General features: G+C 41.2%; 1 protein-coding gene across 1 annotated transcript; it reads left to right on the top strand.

Moving 5' to 3' along the window:
- The first annotated feature begins 6,822 nt into the window (after window positions 1-6,822).
- On the top strand, window positions 6,823-11,496 carry lmo2 (LIM domain only 2 (rhombotin-like 1)). Its single transcript, XM_050073186.1, has 3 exons — window positions 6,823-7,406; window positions 8,654-8,869; window positions 10,322-11,496. Exons 1-3 carry the CDS (start codon window positions 7,366-7,368, stop codon window positions 10,545-10,547), a joined length of 483 nt encoding a protein of 160 aa, XP_049929143.1. The 5' UTR covers window positions 6,823-7,365; the 3' UTR covers window positions 10,548-11,496.
- Window positions 11,497-23,156: the final 11,660 nt, after the last annotated feature.

Genomic DNA, 23,156 nt, shown 5'->3' on the forward strand with positions numbered 1-23,156 from the left:
TGCTATATTTCAATCAAACAACAACACTGGACACAGCCCACCGGCCATTTTCTAAAAGAATTCCAGGGTGTTTCCTCGTCTGACCTCTGACCTTTACACCGTCACATTCTAAAACCTACTGTCACTTCCACAGCTTTCTATTTTAATCCCGTGTGGTGACAGTGATCGTTAAAACATGTCCACCTTTGTAGACCTGTGACAGTTTAGGAGGAGGGCTTTGAAATGGTTGCCTAATTATCACTTCACTGCAGATTAGGCAGGAAGCGGTCGGCTTTGCTATTGCTGTTCCAGAGTTTGTGCTATCAAAGCATCAACAATACATCCAGCATTCTCTTATTTCAGGAAATGGGCCTGCAAGCCTGCGTCCAGATAGTCCATGATGTATGGATAACCATCTTTGTTCCACTACTAATTAGGAGACTTACTTAACAGGAAATCACTTATGATTCAGCAAGATGGTGCATATTGATTGTATATCCTGCAACAACCCTGCTATACTTAACTAATCAGTAAAGGAACTTTAAAATCACTTAATTTGCTGAATGACGAGAGAAATAGCTGTTCATATAATTCTACTGTTTGCTTAGTGCTGACGCTCATTTTCCAGCTGCCCTCAAATTCCACACTGCTTTCAACTCCATAATGCTCTCAGCACCAAGCAGGCAAAACAGGAAGCTGGGCATGAGTGACACCACTTCCCAAAAGGTTGTCTGCATTCTTAACTATTTATTCCCCAAATTCCATGTTAGATAGGAATGAAAGCAGAAAGAGATAGCCTGTGTTGCCCAGGACATAACGATCACATACTTACAAACCTTATTTAAAAAATTCACATTGAGACATGAAGCTTGTACCTCCTTTCTTGTGACATTAGGAAGCCTTAAGAAACAGATAAGGGTTTTACCACTGAATTATAACATGCTAGTTTTATGGTGCGCTGTGAGCAGTGTTACCCCTATCACACTGAACCATCTGGAGTCGACCTGTCTATCTGGGAAGCCATGAGAGAGGTGTCATCGTGAATAGGAGAGGGGGGGTAGGAAGTGAATGCAGTGTGCAGCAACCCCCCCAGGAAAGCTTCATCTTTGCATGCCAGTTGCATCCTCTGGGCTTTCTCAGGCAGCTCCACAGGAAGTAGCAGATGACTTGGGTGTCATATCAGCAAGGACTTCTCTCTGCTCTTGCTTCTCTTCTGTCATAAATTTGTCCTTGAGCCTTGAGATTGTGCAACGTGACATTTTGGCGGCGTTGATGGGGCTGATGTGTAATTTTGATAAAAACCCCACAGATCAGTGGTGTTCATTATGACAAAGATAACTCTTTATAAATCCTCTGAACTTTACTTTAAATAAGAAGCCTACAAAAATCTATAGATACCGAATATATCAGGCTGAATTTCAAAGAGAAAAAAGCAAAAACCATTTCATGTAATTCCACAGAATGATAGGGATAAAATGTAGTTTGATATAGCTTAAATGTAGCGTCAGACACCATGTGGTGGTCAGATTGTTGCTATTTGAAAAATGTTTTATTTATAATGTCAAGATTTGAAGTTCATTAATGACGTTGGACAAAGCAGTTTGCAAAAAATCTCACCACAAGCTTTACTCAGAAGCTAATTTGAAGATCTTCCTCAGCAGATAATGATGATGAAATATAGATGTTCACATCTGCATTTTTTTCTGAGCACTTTAGAGGGACAGTTCGCCCTCAAATCAAAAATACATATTATTCCTCTTACCTGTAGTGTTATTTAACAATTTAGATCATTTTGGTGTGAGTTGCTGAGTGTTGGAGATATTCGCCGTAGAGACATCTGCCTTCTCTCCAGTATCATGAAACTAGATGGTGCTCGGCCTGTGGTGCTCAAAGCATCAAAAATGCATCTGAAATACTCAACAGCAATGTCTCTTTCCAGAAATCATGACCTGGTTACTCAAGATAATCCACAGACCCGATTGTGAGCAGTTTCATGTAGGAACTATTTTCTTTCAGCTGAACGCCACTTGCCAACCGTATCACCGCGCATAACGAAGCGTGCGTCTACTCAAGTGGCTCGTGCTAGCTAGCTCAGTGATGCCAGGTGAGCTAGCAGTAGATGCATGCTTCCGTCTGTGTGGTGATGCAGTTGGCGGATGTAGTTGGGTAGAAAGAAAATAGTTCCTACATGAAACTGCTCACAACAAGGTCTGTGGATTATCTTGAGTAACCGGGTCATGATTTCTGAAAAAAGACATTGCTGTTCAGTTTTTGAGCACCACAAGCTGAGTGCCATCTAGTTCCATTGTATTCGAGAGAAGGCAGACATCTCTACGGGCAATAAAACACTCCGCAACCAAAGCACTCTCTGTAGATTAATAGGCAAGAGGAAAATGTGTTTTTAGCCCCTTTTACACTGCCAGATTTTCTGCGAATGTTGGGCTGTTTTGCCAGCGAGCTGCGAGTGTTTAGACACACAGAGCCGGAATGGCGAGTTGATCCAAGGTGCCCAATTTTCCGCCTCGTAGGGTAGTCATATTGGCGGAACCCTTTTAGTTTAAACAGACCAAGGCGGCCTTCCGCAACGGGAGGGGCTGTTGAGGACGCTGCACGTGCGAGCCACTGGCGGTGGATTAACAGGAAACAGCTGATAGCAGGAATTAGCGAGCAGCTAGTAGCAAGAGGAAACGCAAACCTGACAGACAATGTAAAGATGAGCAACTGGGGAGATAAAGAATTGCGTGCCCTCCTTGTCCTCGCAAACGAAGAGGCCATTAACCGTCAGATGACTGGACGGTGAAGAACGGGCCGACTTACAGTATGAGAGAATCGCTTAAGGACTGACTAGCCACAGCTTCCCTCCCACGTCACTGTTTACGTCACACGCTGAGCTACACGTTTTGTTACTTGCTCATGCCCCCCATTGCCCCGAAAAAGGTGCATTCTGTATAAACAAAATTAGGTAGGCAGCATTTTGCCGCACTCCCTGATTTTGTTTTTATACTGCCAATGCTGAAAAAGACACAATTCCTATCTAAAAAGGGACGTGAACTGTCCCTTTAAGTACTTGCTAAGTTAAGACCAATTGCATGACACAGTCTAAAGCTACAGAAGAGCTACAGAGTAGACCAAGTGAGGGAATTCTCAAGAATTAACTGTAAAGCTTGTAAGCCAGCATGGATGAGCAGTCCTTAAAATGCTAATAAAAATGGGTATTTAAACATCTACATTTCCATGATGACTGGGCAAACTCTTTCCACTGGGGATGATTGTGTGATATGATGGAAAGCTACAGATCAGATGTAGTATGAACCTTGTGTCAGACCGTTTTTATCAATCACCTGAGAGAAGTTAAAGGGAGATTTCAGGGTTCAAGTGTGTGGCATTTCTATTTAATTCAGACTAAGAAAGCCACCATCACACTTACACTGTGCTGCTTTGTTGTACAAAGACAGTGGGCGAAAACCTTGCTCTAAAAATGTTTTTCATTTGAAGGACGTGCAGTTGGAGTTTTATCTCTGTCAAGCTGCTCTGCTTTCTGTGTAGCTGGCACAACGCGGTGCCATGCTCACCTTGCTCCTGGGCCCTCTCAGCTTGGTATCTATCCAGTGAGCCCACACAGTCCAGCAACTGTCTCGCCCAAGGATGCATCCAGCCTGAATTCAGAGCTTGCCTGCGATCTTTCTCCCATTGCATCTGGCTGAGGAGCTGACTGTTGCTGCTGGAGTTGTTGGTGCTTTATCTCTCTGCCCAGTCCAACTGCTGTCTGTGTCCCTCCCTCCTGCAGGCAGCCCCAAGGCTTTGGCAGCAGATAAGACGGAGAGCCCACAGTAGCTCTGGTTTGAAAAGGAAAAGGCTGTAAGGGTTGCAACTATATAGAAGTATCATTATAACAGAAGCAACTTTGAAAAGATTTTATTTTGGGATGTTTCATAGCGTTAGTCATCCTCTCTCCTCTATCAGTTTACAAGTTAGTAGGCCTATCATCTTCTCTTCTTGAGCTTTGTCAAGAAGACAGTCACATATATCTGTATTTTATCTTAAATTATTTCAACAGTGACAGAGAGTAACTAAATTTGCACGAAAATTGTATACGTACTAACATGTATGAGCTACTTGTCCTTCAAGTATCTCCTTTTTACTTATTTTCTCTGTTGTCTTCTGACCTGTATCTCTGGGAAATACTGCACTTTTTACTCCACAACATTTGTAGTTACATGGCAGATTAAGATTTCACACACAAAACATATGATCAGTTTGAAAATTTTAGAGCTTCAACTACACAGCATTACAGCGAAGCAGTTAAAAATGAACCTACATGGTGCAATATAGAAATGCTACTTACATGTTCAGGAATCAATACCAATAATTTAATTATCTCTTGTGTATTGTTTACATAAAGAAACAGGGCCCTGATGGGGTTAAAACTGGTCAGTGTTTTATGCCCGACTAGACAAAGCTTTAAATATAAATGACTTAGGTTCGGGAGCAGGGCCACACCTCTGATTACCTGCCAAGCCTACTTATACCTGGTCAACCCATCCTGCCCTGTTTGTCTCAGCTTTCTTGACCCACTCTCCCTTTCCCTTCCCTTCATCCTCCCTACCTCATCCCTACCAACATCCCTTCATCCTCTCTTCCCTTCTCTCGTCATCTCTTCTTATTAAATCTGCTGCGTACCTCTCCCGTGTCTCATTCTAGGTAACATCTGGAGGGGGGCCTGTAATCAGCCCCTACACTGAGTCTCCCTCTGCCATCCTCCCAGATCAACCTAACAGAAGACATCCCTCTTACACCTTCACCCAGTCCATTCACCAGTCCTCAACAACCAACACATCCTGAATTACAATTAACAACTGAACAGCATATTATTGTGGTGTGGTCCTTGATAGTGAACTTCTCTTATATTTTTAATTTAGAGCACCAAAAGTTTCCTTGACTTGAACTACAAGTGAACCTAACTGAGCACTTGGCCTCTTTATTCTTTCAGTATCACTTCTGCTTGTGCAATGCCGTGGCCTAGAGCTTGTACTGATACTATTATCTATGAATACTGCTTTTACCACCACAGTTTTTTGCACAAACCCCACAGTGTGCCTCAGATTGTTTTTGAAGGAGACTTACAATGAGCCCTTCATACACTGCAAAACCTGGTAAAAACCGTTTGAGGAAACCAAAGTTTATTAACGCTTTAAATATTCTTTGGTTTGAGTTCAGGTAACTCAGTTATTTATAGTTAAGGTAACTTAGGTAAATTAAGTTACTAATATTAACTCCATTCAGCTATAATAGAACTTAAATAAATGAAGTATTTTCACTTAAATGTTGTATTTCTCCAAACTTAGTACAAATGTTTTCATTGGATTTATCTGAATTAAGTCAAACTTACTTTAATCCATCTTTTTAACCAAATGTTACCACTTAAGTTTCATTAACTCCACTAAAGTAAATTTTTACTTTCTAGTTGTGAGAACTTAAATCTCTGTTGTGGCTACTCAATTAATCTGAGGAAACCAACTGCCTTAAACCATTCGAGTTTCATTTTAAGATGGAATAAACACAGTACGCCTGAAGTATCCAAAGAGCACCTGTATGTGACTACTACTAAGACCCAGCAGCGCTTCTACTCCTTTGTCTTCACTTCTTTTACCTCTGTTAGTAAAAGTCCTGCATTAAAAATTCTACCTGAGATCAAAAGTACATAAGAAGGCTATAACCAGCAAATGCACCTAAAGTATCAAAAGGTACTCATTATGCAGAACTGAAATGTTAAATTAGGGAGCCATCAAGGTTGAAAGATGATATGTCTGTATGTGTATATATGTATGTATGATATGTATGATTTATGCACACAAGTTATTATCCTGTGCAACAAGATAAAAAATAATAATGATTTTGGGACTTCAGGGGCTTTCCTGTTAGTTTTGCTGTGGGACAGGTTCATGTAAATCCGAATATAGCTTTGCACAACTCCAACCTGAATCTGATCAGCCACATGATTGAAAATACCTGTGTGGTTGTGCAAAACCTCTTGTCTATGATAATAAATAATATTTTATTGTCTAAACTGTCTTTATTGCCACCCTAAATTGACCAGTGCTTGTTCCCTGGTATGTTTGTTTATTTGTTATATTGCCTTTATTTTTATTGATTGCATGTTTTATTTTGTGAATTTCATTTCTGTGAAAGGTGCTATATCGATTAAATTCTATAAATCATTATGATTTATTAGCTATATTTTATGAGTTAATTAAGTGTGTAAAGTCAAAGTAACTAATATTGTTAACTTTGAAACAAAAGTAGTGAAGAAAAAAAGTCCAAGATTTCTCTGCATTGGAGCAGAAATAGCAAAATACCTGTCCCTCAAATTGTACTTGAGTACAGTAGCCTACTTGAATGTGCTTTGTTGCTTTCCTTCACTGTTATGACTCAGCACCCAGAGATTTTTCACAGCTTGTTAAGCTTAAAGTTGTTCTATAAAACATAAATTAATCATTAACTATAGAAAAGGTCACAAATTGAAACAAATCCTTTATAAAGAATCAAATCTTTACTAGAAAGTGGCACCAAAAACTCTAGAAATTATTTCTCAACCTACTTAACATCCCTGTTTTCATAAGGGCAGTAATGAGACACACTGTAATTACTGAGGAAAGACACAAAGCGTGTACTAATTATAACATGCCACCCTTTATCTTTTGTCCTATCGGCTCTTTGGTGAAGCAAAGCATATAATGAACTCATTAGTCTCAGTCACGACCCAAAAACTCCCCGGCTGACAGGGCAGCCTGTGCAGTGTTTAGCTGTCGCTTTAAGACCGATTTCCCCCCATTGTCAAACAGTCGTGAGCAGGAAGAGGGAAACGAAAGCAGAGACCGAGGGGGCCCGACGTATTTAAACACGATGCTGCTGCTGCCGCACAATAACGGTGACCGCGGCTTCGCACGGAGGAGCGCGTCTGCTGCCAGCCCACTCCACACACACGCACGGACACTGAGATCCACGCAAGTGACCTTTTGATCGAATTGATGGTGTTTTTAATTTAAAAGAAGGGGACAGTCCGCAAAGTCGCTGCAGGATGGTGAAATTGACTTGAGAGACATGGAAGTGTCACCGCGGGTTATTGCCTCAGGAAATGATGACAGTGTCCTCCATCATCGCTGAGCTGCTCACAGCGAAATTGTCTTGTCTTGCGGCCATTTCCACAGGACTCAACTGCCTTTAATTTAATACACATAAAGACTAACCCGGAGGCTGTGGGAGCAGGTGCAGCGCGTCTCGGCTTCAGTGTGCCCGCAGGCAGCCTCACAGCTCACAGGTAGCCGCTGAGCCGGCTGTGGACTCTGAAACCTGATCTGGATCCAGCTTGGACATCACAGCTCAGACATGACATCCACTATAGAGAGGAAGACACTGGAAGCCAATGAGTAAGTAGCTTAGGTGTAAACTGCCTGTGGTATTATTTCTGGTATTTTGAAAAAGACCTTAAAGGACGCATCATCATGGTGACAGCCAAATTATCTCATGTGCAGTAACTGCAGATGGCTGACAGCATGAGGTCAGGATCCTCCTGCTGACAGGCAACAAGAATCATCACCTTCATGTCCAAGAGCAGATTGTTATATGTGGGAAATACGGTCTTGGCAAGAGAAAGTTCAGTGCGCCCCAGAACGAGTGAAGTGTCCTTAAATCTGCAGATTGTCCAAAATGATTTCACATATTATTACATTGTTGAAGGCATACAGACCTGACATACAGAGCAGCTGCCTGCCAGTGGGTCATTTATTACAGACATTATTCAAACACACAGAACTTCATTTGAAATTCTAGTGGAATCATTAAACACCACATTTGTCAGGCTGTGAATTAATGCACAATACATGCAGAATATTTACATTTATTGAATGTTGTGTAGCCGCAAAAATCATGAAGGTGTCTTGTGTTTTAAATATTTCAATAACCCTCACATACTGTAGTTCATACTCAGAAATAGAGATGTGTACCTCAAAGGGTACAACTGCTGGTCGATGGTACCCTTTAGAGAGACAATTGTGTACCCTTTAGTGGCGGTCCATTTTTGTACTTTCTCAAACTGTACCAGTTAAAGCACAACTTGTACCCTGCAAGATCTAAAAGTACATTTAAACTATATTACTGCAATGTACCCATTTAAAAAGGTACTACTATGTAGTTATAAGGGTATCACCCCAGCGACAGGCTTGTCTAGACTTTAAGGAGACAAAAGTGTACCTGAATTATCCACACAGTCCACAGTGAAGAGTTGGAACAAGCTGATACAGATATGTAGGCTATGGCGCCAGCAGACACTGTGGAGTATGATGGTTTTTACAACCTTGATGCTTGTATAGGAGAAAGAAAAGGGGATTTTTGAGGGGTTAATAAAATACCAGTTGTTTTGTGGCTACAGTGCTGTATAAATCCAATGGCTCCCTCAGGTGGACAGCAACAAACTGCAACTGTACAAGTAACTCAAGATGGGCAGATTAGAATCAGTGGACCAGTGGCAATGCAAGATCATTTTGGAGTCAGGGCACATTTTTCAGTCATATTCTGTTGTAGATAACAGGGTAATTAAATGAGCTGAGTAACACAGAACGCAGTCATTTGGTGTGTCAATAGAGTATTAGATTTTCTAGTTTTCTGTCTTGTCCAGGGAACCTGTGGATGAAGTCCTCCAGATGCCCCCGTCCCTGCTGACATGTGGTGGGTGTCAGCAGAGCATCGGTGACAGATTCTTCCTAAAGGCCATCGAGCAGTACTGGCATGAGGACTGCCTGAGCTGTGACCTGTGTGGCTGTCGACTCGGGGAGGTGGGCCGCAGGCTCTACTACAAGCTGGGGAGAAAGTTATGTCGGAGAGACTACCTCAGGTTGGTTCAGTAATGTCTTGACATCATGATTTAATGAGGCAGTTTGTGTAGCAATGAGACACTGATTAACAGGTAAGTGCCAAAGTGAATATAGGATAAGTCTCATGATATTGTATATTTGTCTTATTGTCATCAAATCCAACATGCATGTATATGTTTGTGTAGCCAAAGCCTGTTATAGCTTATTCCTCTGCACCATAGACCTCAATTGCTGCGCCATTGTTGCACTGGGTGACATTTTCCTTCATTTCTCTTGCACTTGAGTTTGTTTACACTAGTTTAAGTAACACTTGCTTAAAACTGCAGTGCCCAGGTGTTTCAGGTAATGATTCAACAATCTTAAATGAAGCTCCTGACCTGTTTAAAAAGATGTATTTCCTTAGCAGAAATTGTCTTCGGGTTGAGTGCCACAGACTGGGTAGTCTTAAAGTTTGAGAGACAAACTAACACATTGTTTGTTTTGGTCATTTTAAGGAGTTTTGAGGATACATGGCAGAGAAATCTAGAAGGGGAGATTAGGCTTTAACCCCCACCCCAATTGTCCAAACCAGGTCTCTCGTCCAGTTTACTGGAGCGCACTGTGAATGTGAGATGCCAGACAGATAATATCAGAAATATAAAATAATGCCATCACTAGCCTTTTAAAAGGTGTTGGAAACACTCAAAATATCGCATATGTTTAACAAACCTCACTTTTTTCACGTGTTGCATTGTTGGTTAATTTTTTAACGGGTTCATTTTTATACTCACTTAGGGAGATAGTTTTTAAAATTCTCCTTCCCACTTGACATGTTACTTTAGTGTAGAGGCAAGTGAGTGGTGGAGATTCAAGTTATGCTAGTTTGAATAAATGAATGAAGGACTTTATTTCAAACCAAAAAAAAAAAAAAAGTTAAAAACAAACAAGACAGCGAACAAAGGGAACAGTGTCTGAAAAGGAGTAGGTAGAAGTAGAACTTACATGTCCCTACCCCTGTCTTACATTTCTTCTTTTAACTCATATTATTTCAACAAATACTCAAATTTATTTACAACTAATAGACAACTATCCCCAGTCTATTTAGCACCCAATTAAATGAATAAGTAATAAACACAGTTTATTTACAAAGTACCACACAGTGTTACAGAATAAATATGCACTCCCCTGACACAACCTGTCCTCGTCTATATATCTGACAAAAGTATCTTTTTTTGTATAGTTTTTTTTAAATTGATTTAAATTTGTGCTTCGTTTCAATTCATCACGCAGCCCGTTCAACAAGTCCACCCTACACACTGAAATTCAGTTTTTTAAAAAAAATTAAATTATAACCCCCCTCAATGTCAAGTGAATTATTTCTTGTTTAAACATGATTATTGCAGTTTTACATTTGGAAACTCAATGCATTCCTTATAGTTTCATGATTTCTATGTTCTTCTCAGTGTTATGTTGATACCTTCTCATCCATTCAGGCTTTTCGGTCAGGACGGTCTCTGTGCTTCCTGTGAGAAGAGGATCCGAGCGTTTGAGATGACGATGCGTGTGCGGGACAAAGTTTACCATCTGGAATGCTTCAAGTGTGCCGCGTGCCAGAAGCACTTCTGCGTGGGTGACCGCTACCTGCTCATCAACTCAGACATTGTGTGCGAGCAGGACATCTTTGAGTGGACCAAACTCAACAATAACAACATGGTTTAGGAAAATCTCTTGCTCACCACAAAGGAGCGTCACCATGCCTTTTCCCACTGGCTTTAACGGGAACAAACCATTGATAAACAGACTGTTTGCAGCCTGTGCAGGCTTCATCATGCATCTGACATTCATATGGAATCATTTTTAACACATCTCTGCGTCGCTCCCTGCTGCACCAGCAATAACAGATGACTTTTCATCAGAGGTTTCATCCTTTAATGCAAAAAATGCTTAAATACTGGAAATACATGCAATAATAGTTGTTGTTATACACACTGGAATTTTAGAACATTAGCAATGAACAAAAACTAAATCACTGTCAAGTTTCTTGCAGTCTAGTACTGCTTCATCACCTCAGTCTGGTCTGAAGTGTTCGATGAGTAAGCTTTTATTTTGTGTGTCGGTAGTTTCCTGAGAATTTTCTGGAAAGAACAATGTCATTTGTTACTAATTATAAAGAAAACAGAAACTCTGCTGAAGAAACGGCTCCAATTTAAATCCAAGTAAACACTGACTCATTGTTGGAAGCTTAATTCTCCATATAGGTTGAATTATATGCTAACCTGTGGACTAATTTCACATTTGCATGTTGTACTGACTGTCTCTATTTTCTACATGAATAGTTTTGTATCCAGGGAGCTTCACCGGAAAATCAGCAAGAATTTATTAGGAAATTACACACATGTAAAATGAAGTGCTACCAGATTTTCATGTTATAAATGGAATACATAGTCCATTTTGGAAAAAAAAAATCCTTATCAGAATGATTGTACTGTGTTGCCAGGTTGAACTGGTGGCGCCCTCTAGTGATCGAGGGGTTCCATGCAATACTAATTTTACTGACTTTGGAGCTGTTTGCAGTGTCTTTTGTAATTGTTACACCTTTCTGGACATGCACCCAAGACTTTTTGGATATTTACTATAAATAAATTACAATTTAGAGAAACACTGATAACCTGTGGCGTGAGTGTCTTCCTGTGAGTTACAGAAATACTTGAAATTCATACACTGACTGTGTGTTCCAATACCCATATTACCATACTATACAGTATGATAGAAAAAGATTTAGCATGTCCCGATACATAGTATGTCAGATGTAGTATGCCAGAATTACTAGGATGTTCTACTACATCGACCCATAATCCTCTGCACAGCGGACAATACCTCACATCGACTGTCAGAAGCGGCAATGACGGATGACAGCACATTCAGTTCAATTATAAATATAACCAACAACAAAAGGGCATAAGTATTAAATAACACCGACAGAGAAATATATAGTTGATGTCATTTTACTATTGTGAATAAAATATGTTAGAATCTACAATATAACATCAGAGCTGTCCAGGTTGACTTCCGTCTCTGGTGAGCTTGGTGAATGGCTTTTTGTTTTATTTCCATGGTGACAGATATATGAGTAAAAGGTCAAAGTTTAGGGCGTTACGTTCTGAGTATCGTATTGTAGTGTGTCCTGATTGTGTGCATACTGCATGCGACAGTACATACTTTTTTAAGGGCAGCTGCAGCACCTACTAAAAGTAAAAAAGAAAAAGTATGCGATTCGGAATGCACCCAGAAATTTTAGCCAGCCACCAATACACCACCAGTCCATACTACGTACTAACTCTAAGCAGGTTTTAAGTGTAAACTCAGTCATTAAGCAACTAAAACAACCCTGATTTTTTGTGTGCTTTTAAGGGACAGTTATCTCCCACAATGCATTGCAAAAAGACATGTAGGAGCTTCTCACAACTGGCAAAAAAAACTATTTTGAATGTTTAATTACACTGAAAAGTTGCAGTTTAATTGCCTTTGCACTGTGCACATATTGTATCATTTCCTGTCGGAATAAAGTAAAGTATGTTGATTTTTTTTAAACACATGCTGCACAGCAACAACATAAAGATAAGCACAAAGCAAAGGTGAAACCAAGTCATTGTTTGTGTCTCAAGTCTTTGCACACAAGTCCCAAGTCAAGTCCCAAGTCCTAAACTTTGAGTTCCAAATCCTAAACAAGTCATAATGTGCTCTTCAAAAAATATAATACTATTTTAATGACAGGGAAGTAATATAACAGTAATACATTTACAAAAATCATGAATGCTTTTAAAATATGTACTTGAAACTACTTAAAACAAATTTGTTGGTAGCTGTTTTGTCTGTAATTTTGATCCACACATTTTGCAAACTGCACTTTGCTGCACTTTTTGTTGACCACTCGTAGTTTTAGTGCATGAACAAATGTATCTTTACAATCTTCTGCAACTTGACTGGATGCTGTCAAATTGGTTCAAACATAGTGGATCTGGGGAATTAAGTGTTGACTTGTTGTAAATAGCATTAATGTTAGTTGATTCAGGAAATAAAAAGACATAAATTAATTTGAGGTATACTCTTTAAATAATATATTTTTCAAGCTTTAGGTTTGGGGGAAGGTATCAAAAACTTTAAAGTAAAAGGACTCAAGTCAAAGTGAAGTCATATGTCATTGAGAGTCCCAGTAGAGTTGCAGGTTTGTTGATTTTGTTAAGTCTTAAATCGTAAAATTTATGACTCAAGTCTGACTCAAATCCAAGTCATGTGACTTGGACATACAATTTGTAGGTGTGTGTTAAACAGAATAGTTATAGATCCTTAGGGTGAATTCCTGTGCTATTCTCTATTCCAGTTTTAGCCACAAGAGGTCACTAAAAGACTGATAAATTCCAACCATCCTTTGTAAACAGTTCAATTAGTTATCAGGGTTGTTGTGGGCAGGTCAAGGAAAGCTGCTGAATACTGTTAATTATTACATTTATTATGGGATGCAGCTTTTTCTCATAATAAACTGTCCTGGCAGAGCAGAAAGAGAAACTGCATCCTAGAGAGAGAAACAGAAGAAATTGATGTTAATGAAGTCATGATGTTTTGGGCTGTAACATTCACTGTCTCTGGCTTTTCCCTCCTCACTGTCTGTCTTCAAAGCTGGTGCCCCTCAGTGTTTCTGCTCTCTTCTTCATGTCTGCCAGCAGCTGTCAACTCACTCTGAACTGGCTACGAGGCGTGCTCCTCCAGTGCCATCCCACAACCTCCTGCCATCCCCAGTTATCTTTACAGCCATAACATCAATAATTGAATCCATGAATTGCTCTTGCGTGTGAGGTTGGGAACGAAGGCGCCTGACCACACTGTATTAGTGGGTGAGAAAAGCGGCCTTAAGTGACATTAATCAGCGGGTGAAAAATGTGATCGGGAAACAATTTGCAACAAAGAAGAGAGAAAAAGTGGAGCAGAGGGTGAAGGCAGAGCACAGAAGCTCCAGGATGGTGTCTTTAGCATGTTCTGACAGCTTTTCATAGACGAGGGAGGAATGAAGGAACAGATAGAGTTAAAAAACCCACCCAGGCTGAGATGACGCTTTTGCTGAAAGAGATACTTATGGGGAGACTAACGAGTTTTCCCACAATAGAGATGGGAATATACTGTATAGGCACACAGAGGGATACTGGGCCTTAGCTCATTTGGAGGTCTGCAGATTGAAGGATCGTCAGTGTGGCATTAAGCAATGCTTGAGGAATGGCTGCGAAGAAAAAACTACTACACGGTGGTCTCAACAACAAATCAGCTCCATATTGAACGCCAGGCTTAAGATATGTGTGGAGAAATAACATAGTAACTACATAAATGAATGAAGCAGCTCAGTAGTAAAACATGCAGAATGCTAGTGACATAGGACTGTTAACCCTTGTGTTCTGTTGACATTGGCTTTACTTCCTCATTGTTCGGATCCCATAAACCTCAAAGCTGTGTGCAAAAATAAAAACTGCAAAACCACCATTTTTTCCCCCTCTGGATAGCTTTTTCTTCTCCTCTGACTGCGTTAAAACCCAACATGTAGAGAAGTGGTAACCTTTCTCTTTGCTACAAACTGGGCTTAGGCGTTTAATGAAGGTGACAAAATACAGAAATGACTCCAAAGCATTGAGGTCAATTAACTCTTGTTCCTCATCACCTCCTATAGTTTCACATAGCCACACCTATCTCCACAGCGCTGTGTCAGTGCTAGAGAAAGATCTGACAGCAACCATTATCCTTCTGGTGTAGGCAAAATAAATGCTCTAGGTTGTTTTTATTTCTCTGTAAACCAATTACAACCATCTTGGGTGGCACTAAGTTCAAGATGCAGCGATGATGCCCTGGCAAAAAGGTAATACACTGATAGATGAGAAGAGCAGCTGAAATAGTCAGCCAATGGCAGGCTTATACCCACATCTGGTGAGTCAGACTAAACCTCTGGTGAACAAACCCTAATATCCTAGTATACTTGTATTTACCCCCTGTTAGCCATGCTAGCCACAGGGCTCAATGGATGGTAATGTCGGCCTACTGATAGCTCCACCACTTTGGTCAAGACTTAAATATCTAAACAATGCTTGAACGAATTAAAATGAAATTTTGAGCAGACATTCACAGTCCTCAGAGGATGAATTCTACTGATCCCTGACTTTCCTCTGGTGCCACCAACTGGCTCCTAGTAATATATCCTGTGAAATGTCACATGGATTGCTTTGACATTTGGTACAGATATTCATGGTGCCCAGAGGATGAGCCCTGTGATGACTCCCCTGACTTTGACTGAAAATTTGTACAGACATTCACAATACTCACGGGAAGAATCCTAACAACGTCGATGATCACTCAACTTTTTATCTAACGCCATCAACTGGTTAAACTACTTTCTTTTACAACCAAATACTTGCAAAACTAATTACATTCCCATCAGCAACAGCTGTAGTAGCTTTGTTTGCTGCTGACTGGGAAATGAAAGCATGATAAGATGGTAACTTGGGATGTGTTAGCATTTAGTATGAGTGACCACTGTGCCAAAGTACAGCCTCTCAGAGCCGCTAGCATAGCTGCAGACCACAGACTGTGCAAAATAATGGATGTAGCCAGTGTGACGACATCCATTGGTTTGTTGACTGCCGTTTTGAAGTCTCAAGTTTGGCATTTCGGCCTTTGCCCTTAGTTATGCATAATATCTAAAGAGTAGTTATATAAAAATGTACCCCCTGTTCAGTTGTCATGAATGGGGAAATTAGCTACAAGGACAGGGTGGTAAACGTGTATTTCTGCTGTGTTGTGCCATCCATCCATTTTCTTCCTCTTATCCAGGGTTGGGTCGAGGGGCCAGCAAGCTGAGCAAGGCACCCCAAACGTCCCTCTACTCAGCATGCTTTCTAGCTCCTCCTGGGGGATCCTGAGGCATTCCCAGGCCAGGTGAAATATATAATCCTTCCAGTGTGTTCTGGGTCTGCTGCGGGGCCACCTACCAGTTGGACGTGCCTGGAAAACCTCTAAAGGGAGTCGCCTAGGAGGCTTCCTGATCAGATGCCAGAGCCACCTAAGCTTGCCCCCTTCCAAAACGAAGGAGGCCCCTTTGTGTCGAGGGGGGCAAGCTTAGGTGGTTCTGGTATCTGATCAGAATGCCTGTACTGTGTCCAAGCTCCTCATCCTATCTCTAAGGCTGAGCATCCCATGGAGGAAACTCATTTCGGCTGCTTGTATCCACAATCTCATGCTTTCAGTCACCCATTGAGGGGCTGGAACGTAGATGAACCAGTAAATCAAGAGCTTTGACTTTCGGCTCAGCTCCTTCTTCACCATGACAGTCCAGTGCAACATCTTCATCACGGCTGGCACTGTGCCAAACCACCGAAGACCCCGAGATACTTGAACTCCTTTTCTTGGAGTAGTAACTCTGTCCCAACTCAGGTTGCTGCAAAGCTAGGTATTTTAAAATATGGGTCTATGGGGATTGAATCATTTCTGGAGCCAGCCTCAAGTGGCCATTCAAAGAACTGCAGTTTTCGGCACGTGTGCATTGGCGTCACTTTTCTCCCTGGATGATGCCGCTTGCTGTAGACTCATGTTTACAACTGTAACAGCTCTTGGTCCTCAAACAGAAGTAAAGCACTGTTTTCTGTGGCTGACTTCTGAAACATGTCATCGGTCCAAAATCTAGTTTATAAGCGTGCAATGGTGAAACAATTTTAGGTATGTTTTTTGAGCTGTCAAGGAAAGCCGGGAGTGCCAAACAGGACTTGAGTGTTAAAGAGGGTGTTGTACTCTTTATCTGCAGCTCCCTCTCTACAAAGAGTTCACTGAGTTTAATGAGACTGAAGCTGAGTGGAGGCCAGGTCTCATCTCATGACATTCACACACACAACACACCGGCCTACAGAGACCCACAGCATCGGCCAAGCGGCCTGCGTTCTATCGGCCGGCTCTCCTCTGTTGCCCTGCAGGCTGAGCTTTGCCAGAGCACTACCCTGACTTGCACAGCAGCCTCAGCAGGACTCAATAAAGCCCTGTGCCTCTTGTGTCATCCCTACCAGCTGTACACAAGGCCGGGAGTGTAGTGCTGTGTTTGTGTGCCGAGGGAGGCCTGTTTCATCTCCAGTGCCCATGTCACAGCAGTCCCGTACGGGTAAACCTAAAAACATCCAGCTGTGGGCATGGAAACCAAGGAGACTTTCTGAGGATGAAACCGCAACGGCTCGCAGCTTGTTTTTATCAAACAGCTCACCCCACTGAAACAACCACCACACATCGACCTCACACTGCTGCAGTGAGCAGCGTGAACAGCAGATGGCAGTTCTAGTCCAAGTACATGTTCCTGGGGAAATGCACAAAAAAAGAGGCTGTGTGTGTGTGCGTGTGTGTAAAAAAACTGGTTTTCATATGGATGCCAGCTCAAGAAAAGATTAATTAGAGCTGAACTGAAAGTGACGAGCCATATTCAAAGCACTACAGGCATGACAGTGGGAGTTCAACGACACCTACAAAGGAAGATGTGGTCGGACAATTATCTGCAGCACCATGGTGATTAATCACAGTGCGGCCCGTCAATGTCAAACCCATCTGACAAAATGAGTCAAGTGCTATTGATCATGCCCGCCTTGGGTTTCACTTGCACTCACACTTTATCAGATGGAGCTAATTGGGAACATATTCAGTCCGTGGTCCTGAGAGATGTGTCTGTCAGGAGTCACATTCCTGCTCCGATTCTCTGATAGCCCGTAGCGCCTGCAGTCTGGATGGAGGACAGGCTGTGGGAGTAGAGTTTGGAGGGGTGGGGGTTGTGGGGCAACAGCAGCACATTCAGAGGTGGATAGGTAAGTAATAAGCGTGCATCCTTTAACTCTCGCTGGGCTTGTCCTCTGACTGGATTAAATATGTGCTGAGGATTTATTAGGCAGGAGACCTCTGGGGCCCCAGAAAAAACTCCAAGACTGAGCTGCCTCCACCTCCACTTCTCTGCCACCTTATATTTTCTCTCTCCCTACCTCACACAATCTCTCTCTCACCTATTTTCATCTACCTTTCCATCCGTTTTCTACTCCCAGTGTGTTCTTTTGTATTTCCCTTTCGCTGTCCCCCTCAGCCAGCCTCGTGTAGAGATGTGTGAGGTGATGGATTCTGTGATTATTATGATGTTTACTGCTTCAGCCTGAATGCCTGTAGGCTTTTATGTCAAACAGGGAGGCCAAGGGACTTTAGCACAGTGGTGGAGGAACTATTCAGATGTTCAACTAAATCAAAAGCAGCAATGTAAAAATACTCTTTTATAGGCAAAACCCCTGCATCCACGTCACTTGAGTAAAGTATAATCAGAAAAATGTACTCCAAGTACCAAAATTAAAAGTACTCCATGCAGAAAACTGATCCCTGTGAGTGTCAGTCTATTATATATTTAATCACTGAATGATTATTCCTAATGTATTAATGTATGAGTGGATTTTACTTTTGTAGATTGTCAAGATGGAGTTAATTTTATAATTTCATCCATGTCGACATATGACATCAATGGTAGCCTGGGTGCATCTGTTGTTCACGTTCTGGGACGCTGTGTCAATTTCAGCCTGTTACATGCATTGCGTCTTTTCAAAATACACCACCAGTCTCTTTCAAAATAAATGTACACCGCAACTTGACGTTTTTTTCCTTCAACAACAAACACACGTGGTTAAGTTTAGAAAAAAAATAACAGTGTAACATAACCACGAGGTGAAAGTTGGTTAGACCCATCCACCACCCCTTCCACCCACTGCCCCACTCAGACTTTTTGCCTCCTTACCTTAGATTGTTGTCCTCCAACGTTTCCCCCTGATGCCATCAGGTACCATTACACACTGATGGCGCCCAGCCATGTATCATGCCTATGTAAAAGGACGGCTGTTTTCATCTGTCTGACGCAGAAGCTGGTATTCGATGACTACGGAATGAGACCAGGTTCATTTTTTGGTGTTGTGCCTCTTTTTGTAGTTTTGTATTTTGAGCCATTGTGCTAAGCTAAGCTAACCAGCTGTTGGCTGTAGATTCATATTCATTGAACAAACATTAGCTTGCCATCAATCTTCTCATCTAACTCTTGGTAAGAAAGTGAATAAGCAAAGATGTCCCTCAAAGTTCAGTGAGTAAATGCACTTTGTTTCATTCCACCGCTGTCGAAGCGGTTTGTCTGAACACATGCATACACTGACACACTATTGCATTTATCATAGCTGAAATTCTTTAGATCTGCAAAAATATGTGATGCTAGTGTAGTAAATCTGTTTCGAGCCAATCTACAGTGTGTTTTTTACATATGTTTCTTTGGCCATAAGTCATTTTTCCCCCCCTAAAATGATCCCCATATGTTGAGCAGTGTTCCTGGCTTCTGATGAACCAACTACACAACTGCACATGAGGCTCTGTCCCAAGGCCAGCATCAAACATGATGCCCTTATGGGATGGGTGGGGTGTTAGGTGAACCATTTTTTTTTTAATCTTACTCTGACTGACACTGGCAGCCAGCAATATTGCAGAATAATAAATGTAGCCACAAGTCAAGACCACATAGTATGGATTTGAAACAACAATCATGGGTTTTATGTGTTTTATAACTCCAAAACCACGGACTTGTTGTACCTTCATGGATGAATGGTCGAGAAAATGAACATACATGACACATGAAAACATTCTTGAGGGTTCACTGTGACCATGAGTGAGTGGATACGGTGTTACAGGTCAAAGGTGAACGTTGTCTGTGCTGCGAGCAGCGAGAGCGGCTGATTATGAAGAGCAAACCTGTCCAAAAAAGTAGAAAAATGATTTTCATAAGCGTGAGACTTACATAACGCTTGTGATTTATTCTCTTCTACATGTGAATACGTAAGCTATAACAACTTGGAGACTGGTTCCTGTGGTTTCTTTTCATTCAGCCAGAAATCTCCATTTTCTCATTGAAAGACAACACTATCATGTATATCATATTTTATCTATTATTCCAGTTACAGTATAGGCGACCTCTCGCACCACACATCATCAGGACCCCATAAGTTTAGACCTGCTTTATTTAGATGAGCATTAAAAAAAGACCTCCTGGTATAAATCTAAACCTGACTCCCACCTCCTCCTCATCAGACTTCAGTGAAAAGCCAGACCGTTACCAGGAAGCAGACCGTGGCAGTGTATTTCTCTTTCAAGCAATCAGCGATGGAAACTCCAATTAAGGTGGTGGAAAAAGGTGGCTACTGCTTTTAAAAAAAATCAGTGCAGATGTGCAGGTAAGTGACCATGCGGCAAACTTGTGGCTACACAGCGTCAGGCTCAGTGCAATTTCCGTCTCTAATTGGACTTCCCACGCAATGCCTGCTTCCAATCATTGTAGAGAGCCAGCGCAGCACAGGCATACTGGCAGGACGGTGGACCACAGTTGGACAGATTGTGAAGAACTTCAGGACAGAAAATTGACTGGGCAGGGATTTAAAATTACACATTTACATACTCCAAGTAAAAGTTGTGTGTGTGTGTGTGTGTGTGTGTGTGTGTGTGTGTGTGTGTGTGTGTGTGTGTAAGCATCACTTTTATGTTGTAGCTGGTTGCGATGTGGCCAATTTGGACTACTTTGTTTCCTTTGGGAGTTTCATCTAAATGTATCGTATTTTATAAACTTTTCTATCCCAGCTGGCACACGACCAACCTTCAACATTGAAATGGTATTGAAATTATGTCAGATGTTGTTTCAACATTAAAACAACACTGAAACAACATTTAATTTTGATGGTTGTAAAAAGGTTGACAAAATTCTCATAAATCATTTAATTCAAAACATAATTCAACAATGATTCAACCATAGTGAATAAACACTAGAATGCCAGTTGGGATGAGTTGCATCCAAACTGGCAGGTAGTCAATTATCTGATTACATGATCCAAAAAAACCCAACAACCAACAACCAACAGTCTGCAACTATTTAGATAATTAATTAAATGCTTAAGTCATTTTTAGCAAAAAATGCCAAACCTATGATGGATCTGGGTTCTCAAATGTGACAGTTGTTGCTCTTCTTAAAAGCTGGCCACCCTCCTCATCTGATGTTGATATGAGGTTGAATTTGGATTGAGATGTTGGGTGATCAATGTCAGGACAACTTCTAATGCCAACATCAACTTGACGTAGAACACTGACAGTATTGACAGATGACGTTGATATTTTGTTGGTTTTTAATTTGTGTTGTCAAGTAACCAAAATCCAACGTCTTCCAAATGTCTAATGCCAACGTCATTTTCACGTAGAATAATGACATTTAGTCATGAGATATGGAGACCAAAACCAACACATTCTCGTCACATATTGACGTTTGGTCATGGATGTTCCACATCCAGATATGAGGTGAAAGGTATCCTGGGTGTGTTGGTTGTTGACGTTCTGGGACCCTGTGTCAAGTTCATACAGTCTCTTTCAACATAAATGCACTACATCAGTACAACCACGCAAACTGACGTTTTTTTGTCCTCCAACAATTAATGCCCGTGGTTGGGTTTAGGAAAAAAGAGCAGCGTTTGGCTTTAGAATTTCACAGGGATGCGAACACCGCTCTCCTGGGTGAATGTCAGTGTTTGTTGGACCCAAAGGAAGAAATTTTTTTTTTTTTTTTTTTTTATTTTTTTTACCGATGGATTTCCAGATTGAGATCTGTGTGACGTAAGAATCCAATGTCTTTCTTAAGTCATATTGATGTCCTCTGCCAGCTGAGTTAATCTGAATATTTTGGGAATTTGGCATGTTGGTCAGACAAAACAAGACATTGAATGATGTCACCCTGTGCTGAGGGATATTGTGACGTAGACAAAATTATGAATTAATCAATTTAGACAATCAACGGCAGATCAAGCTAATCGATGTTGTAAGATAATCATTAGTTGCAGCCATAAAACTCTTTTATGTGTACAAGTCATAACTACAGCTGCCAATTAAATGTAGTGGAAGAAAAAGTACAATTTTTCTCTCTGAAATGGAGTTAAAATATAAAGCAACATATAAAGGAAATACTCAAGTAAAGTACAAATGCCTTAAAACTGTACCTAAGTACAGTGGCTGAGTAAGTGTACTTGTTTTTCGTGTGTGACAATTTTCTCTACCATTAAAACAAGACACTTTCTCAGACTCTTGAGGCTCTGCAGGGAGGTGCCACCCACCACAATATAAAATATTTGAGCCTCATCGATTCTCTACACCTGCTGTTCTAAATCTGCCCTTAATGCTTAAATCCTGGCAATGCCATCCTTAGTTAAGGAGTTCTCTCTTCCCTTGGATTTCCCCTCTTCCAGAGTTGCCTCACCTGGAACCAATCTGTAACACAATCAAAGTGTCCTAACATGAAAGCTCAGTTCCTTCCTTTGATAGTCCATTTCTCTCCACACTTGTTCTTTTCTCTTTTCTCTGGTAGCTCAAGCAGCCATGTCTGGAAAAAATTCAGCTCGAAATAGAGACTCAGTCACTAAGCATTATGCAAATTTCCTTGAAACAATTCACTGGTGCTCTGCCTTTTGCCTTTGCAGACAACAGAATGGGCCTATTGTCTAAAAATAAGCTGTGCATAATGAAAACTAAGAGCCTGGCTTGTTGAAAAATTGAGAACACTGTTGAGAAGGCCTTGAGAAATGTGAGGTAATAAAATATAACTAGGAAGACGAATAACTTGTGCTGGCTATTCAAGTATCATTTAGCATAATCTAATGGCTTCATGAGCCCATTGTTCCAAAGCCAGTTTTTAATAACGTGGGAAGCGTGAAATGTGGAAAGAAGAGTGTAACAATGCTTTTTTTTTCAGAGCTTATTGTGTTTCCTCATCGTTTGATTGCACTCATCCATCCAAAGCGTTGATTGCAGCTTCTGGAAGAGTTGATGCTTACAGTTTGTACGCTGCATGCTCATCAGTCATCCCTCTCAGCTTCAGAGTGTGTCCAGGATCGCAGGGTGATTAAACTCTAATAGCAGCCTTTTGAGAAGTCCGGGGGGATTTACTCCTGAGTCAACATGCCAGACCCCATTTCCTCCTCACTCACTGCTGCCTCTCAACACCCAACCGGCTGCAGCCACAGTAGATCTCCACATGGAACTTGTATAGATTGGGGAAACCTTGGAAGTGACCCTGCGTAAAGCCTTAGACATACACAGGGAACTTTGCCAATGAACGACCCATTTCTCCCGAACATTACATAATTCACTTTGTTGAAATATCAACATTTGAAAAACGTCACTTTAAAAACACAAGACTGAGATGTTTTTGTTAGATTATCGTATCAA

Source organism: Epinephelus moara, chromosome 20, assembly GCF_006386435.1.
Source record: "Epinephelus moara isolate mb chromosome 20, YSFRI_EMoa_1.0, whole genome shotgun sequence".
In the NCBI taxonomy this organism is placed as follows: domain Eukaryota; kingdom Metazoa; phylum Chordata; class Actinopteri; order Perciformes; family Serranidae; genus Epinephelus; species Epinephelus moara.

Coding starts and splice junctions, on each gene's coding strand:
- lmo2 (XM_050073186.1), top strand. CDS start 7,366: ATGACATCCACTATAGAGAGGAAGACACTGGAAGCCAATGA. Junction 7,407..8,653: donor AAGACACTGGAAGCCAATGA/GTAAGTAGCTTA, acceptor TGTCTTGTCCAG/GGAACCTGTGGATGAAGTCC. Junction 8,870..10,321: donor TGTCGGAGAGACTACCTCAG/GTTGGTTCAGTA, acceptor TCATCCATTCAG/GCTTTTCGGTCAGGACGGTC.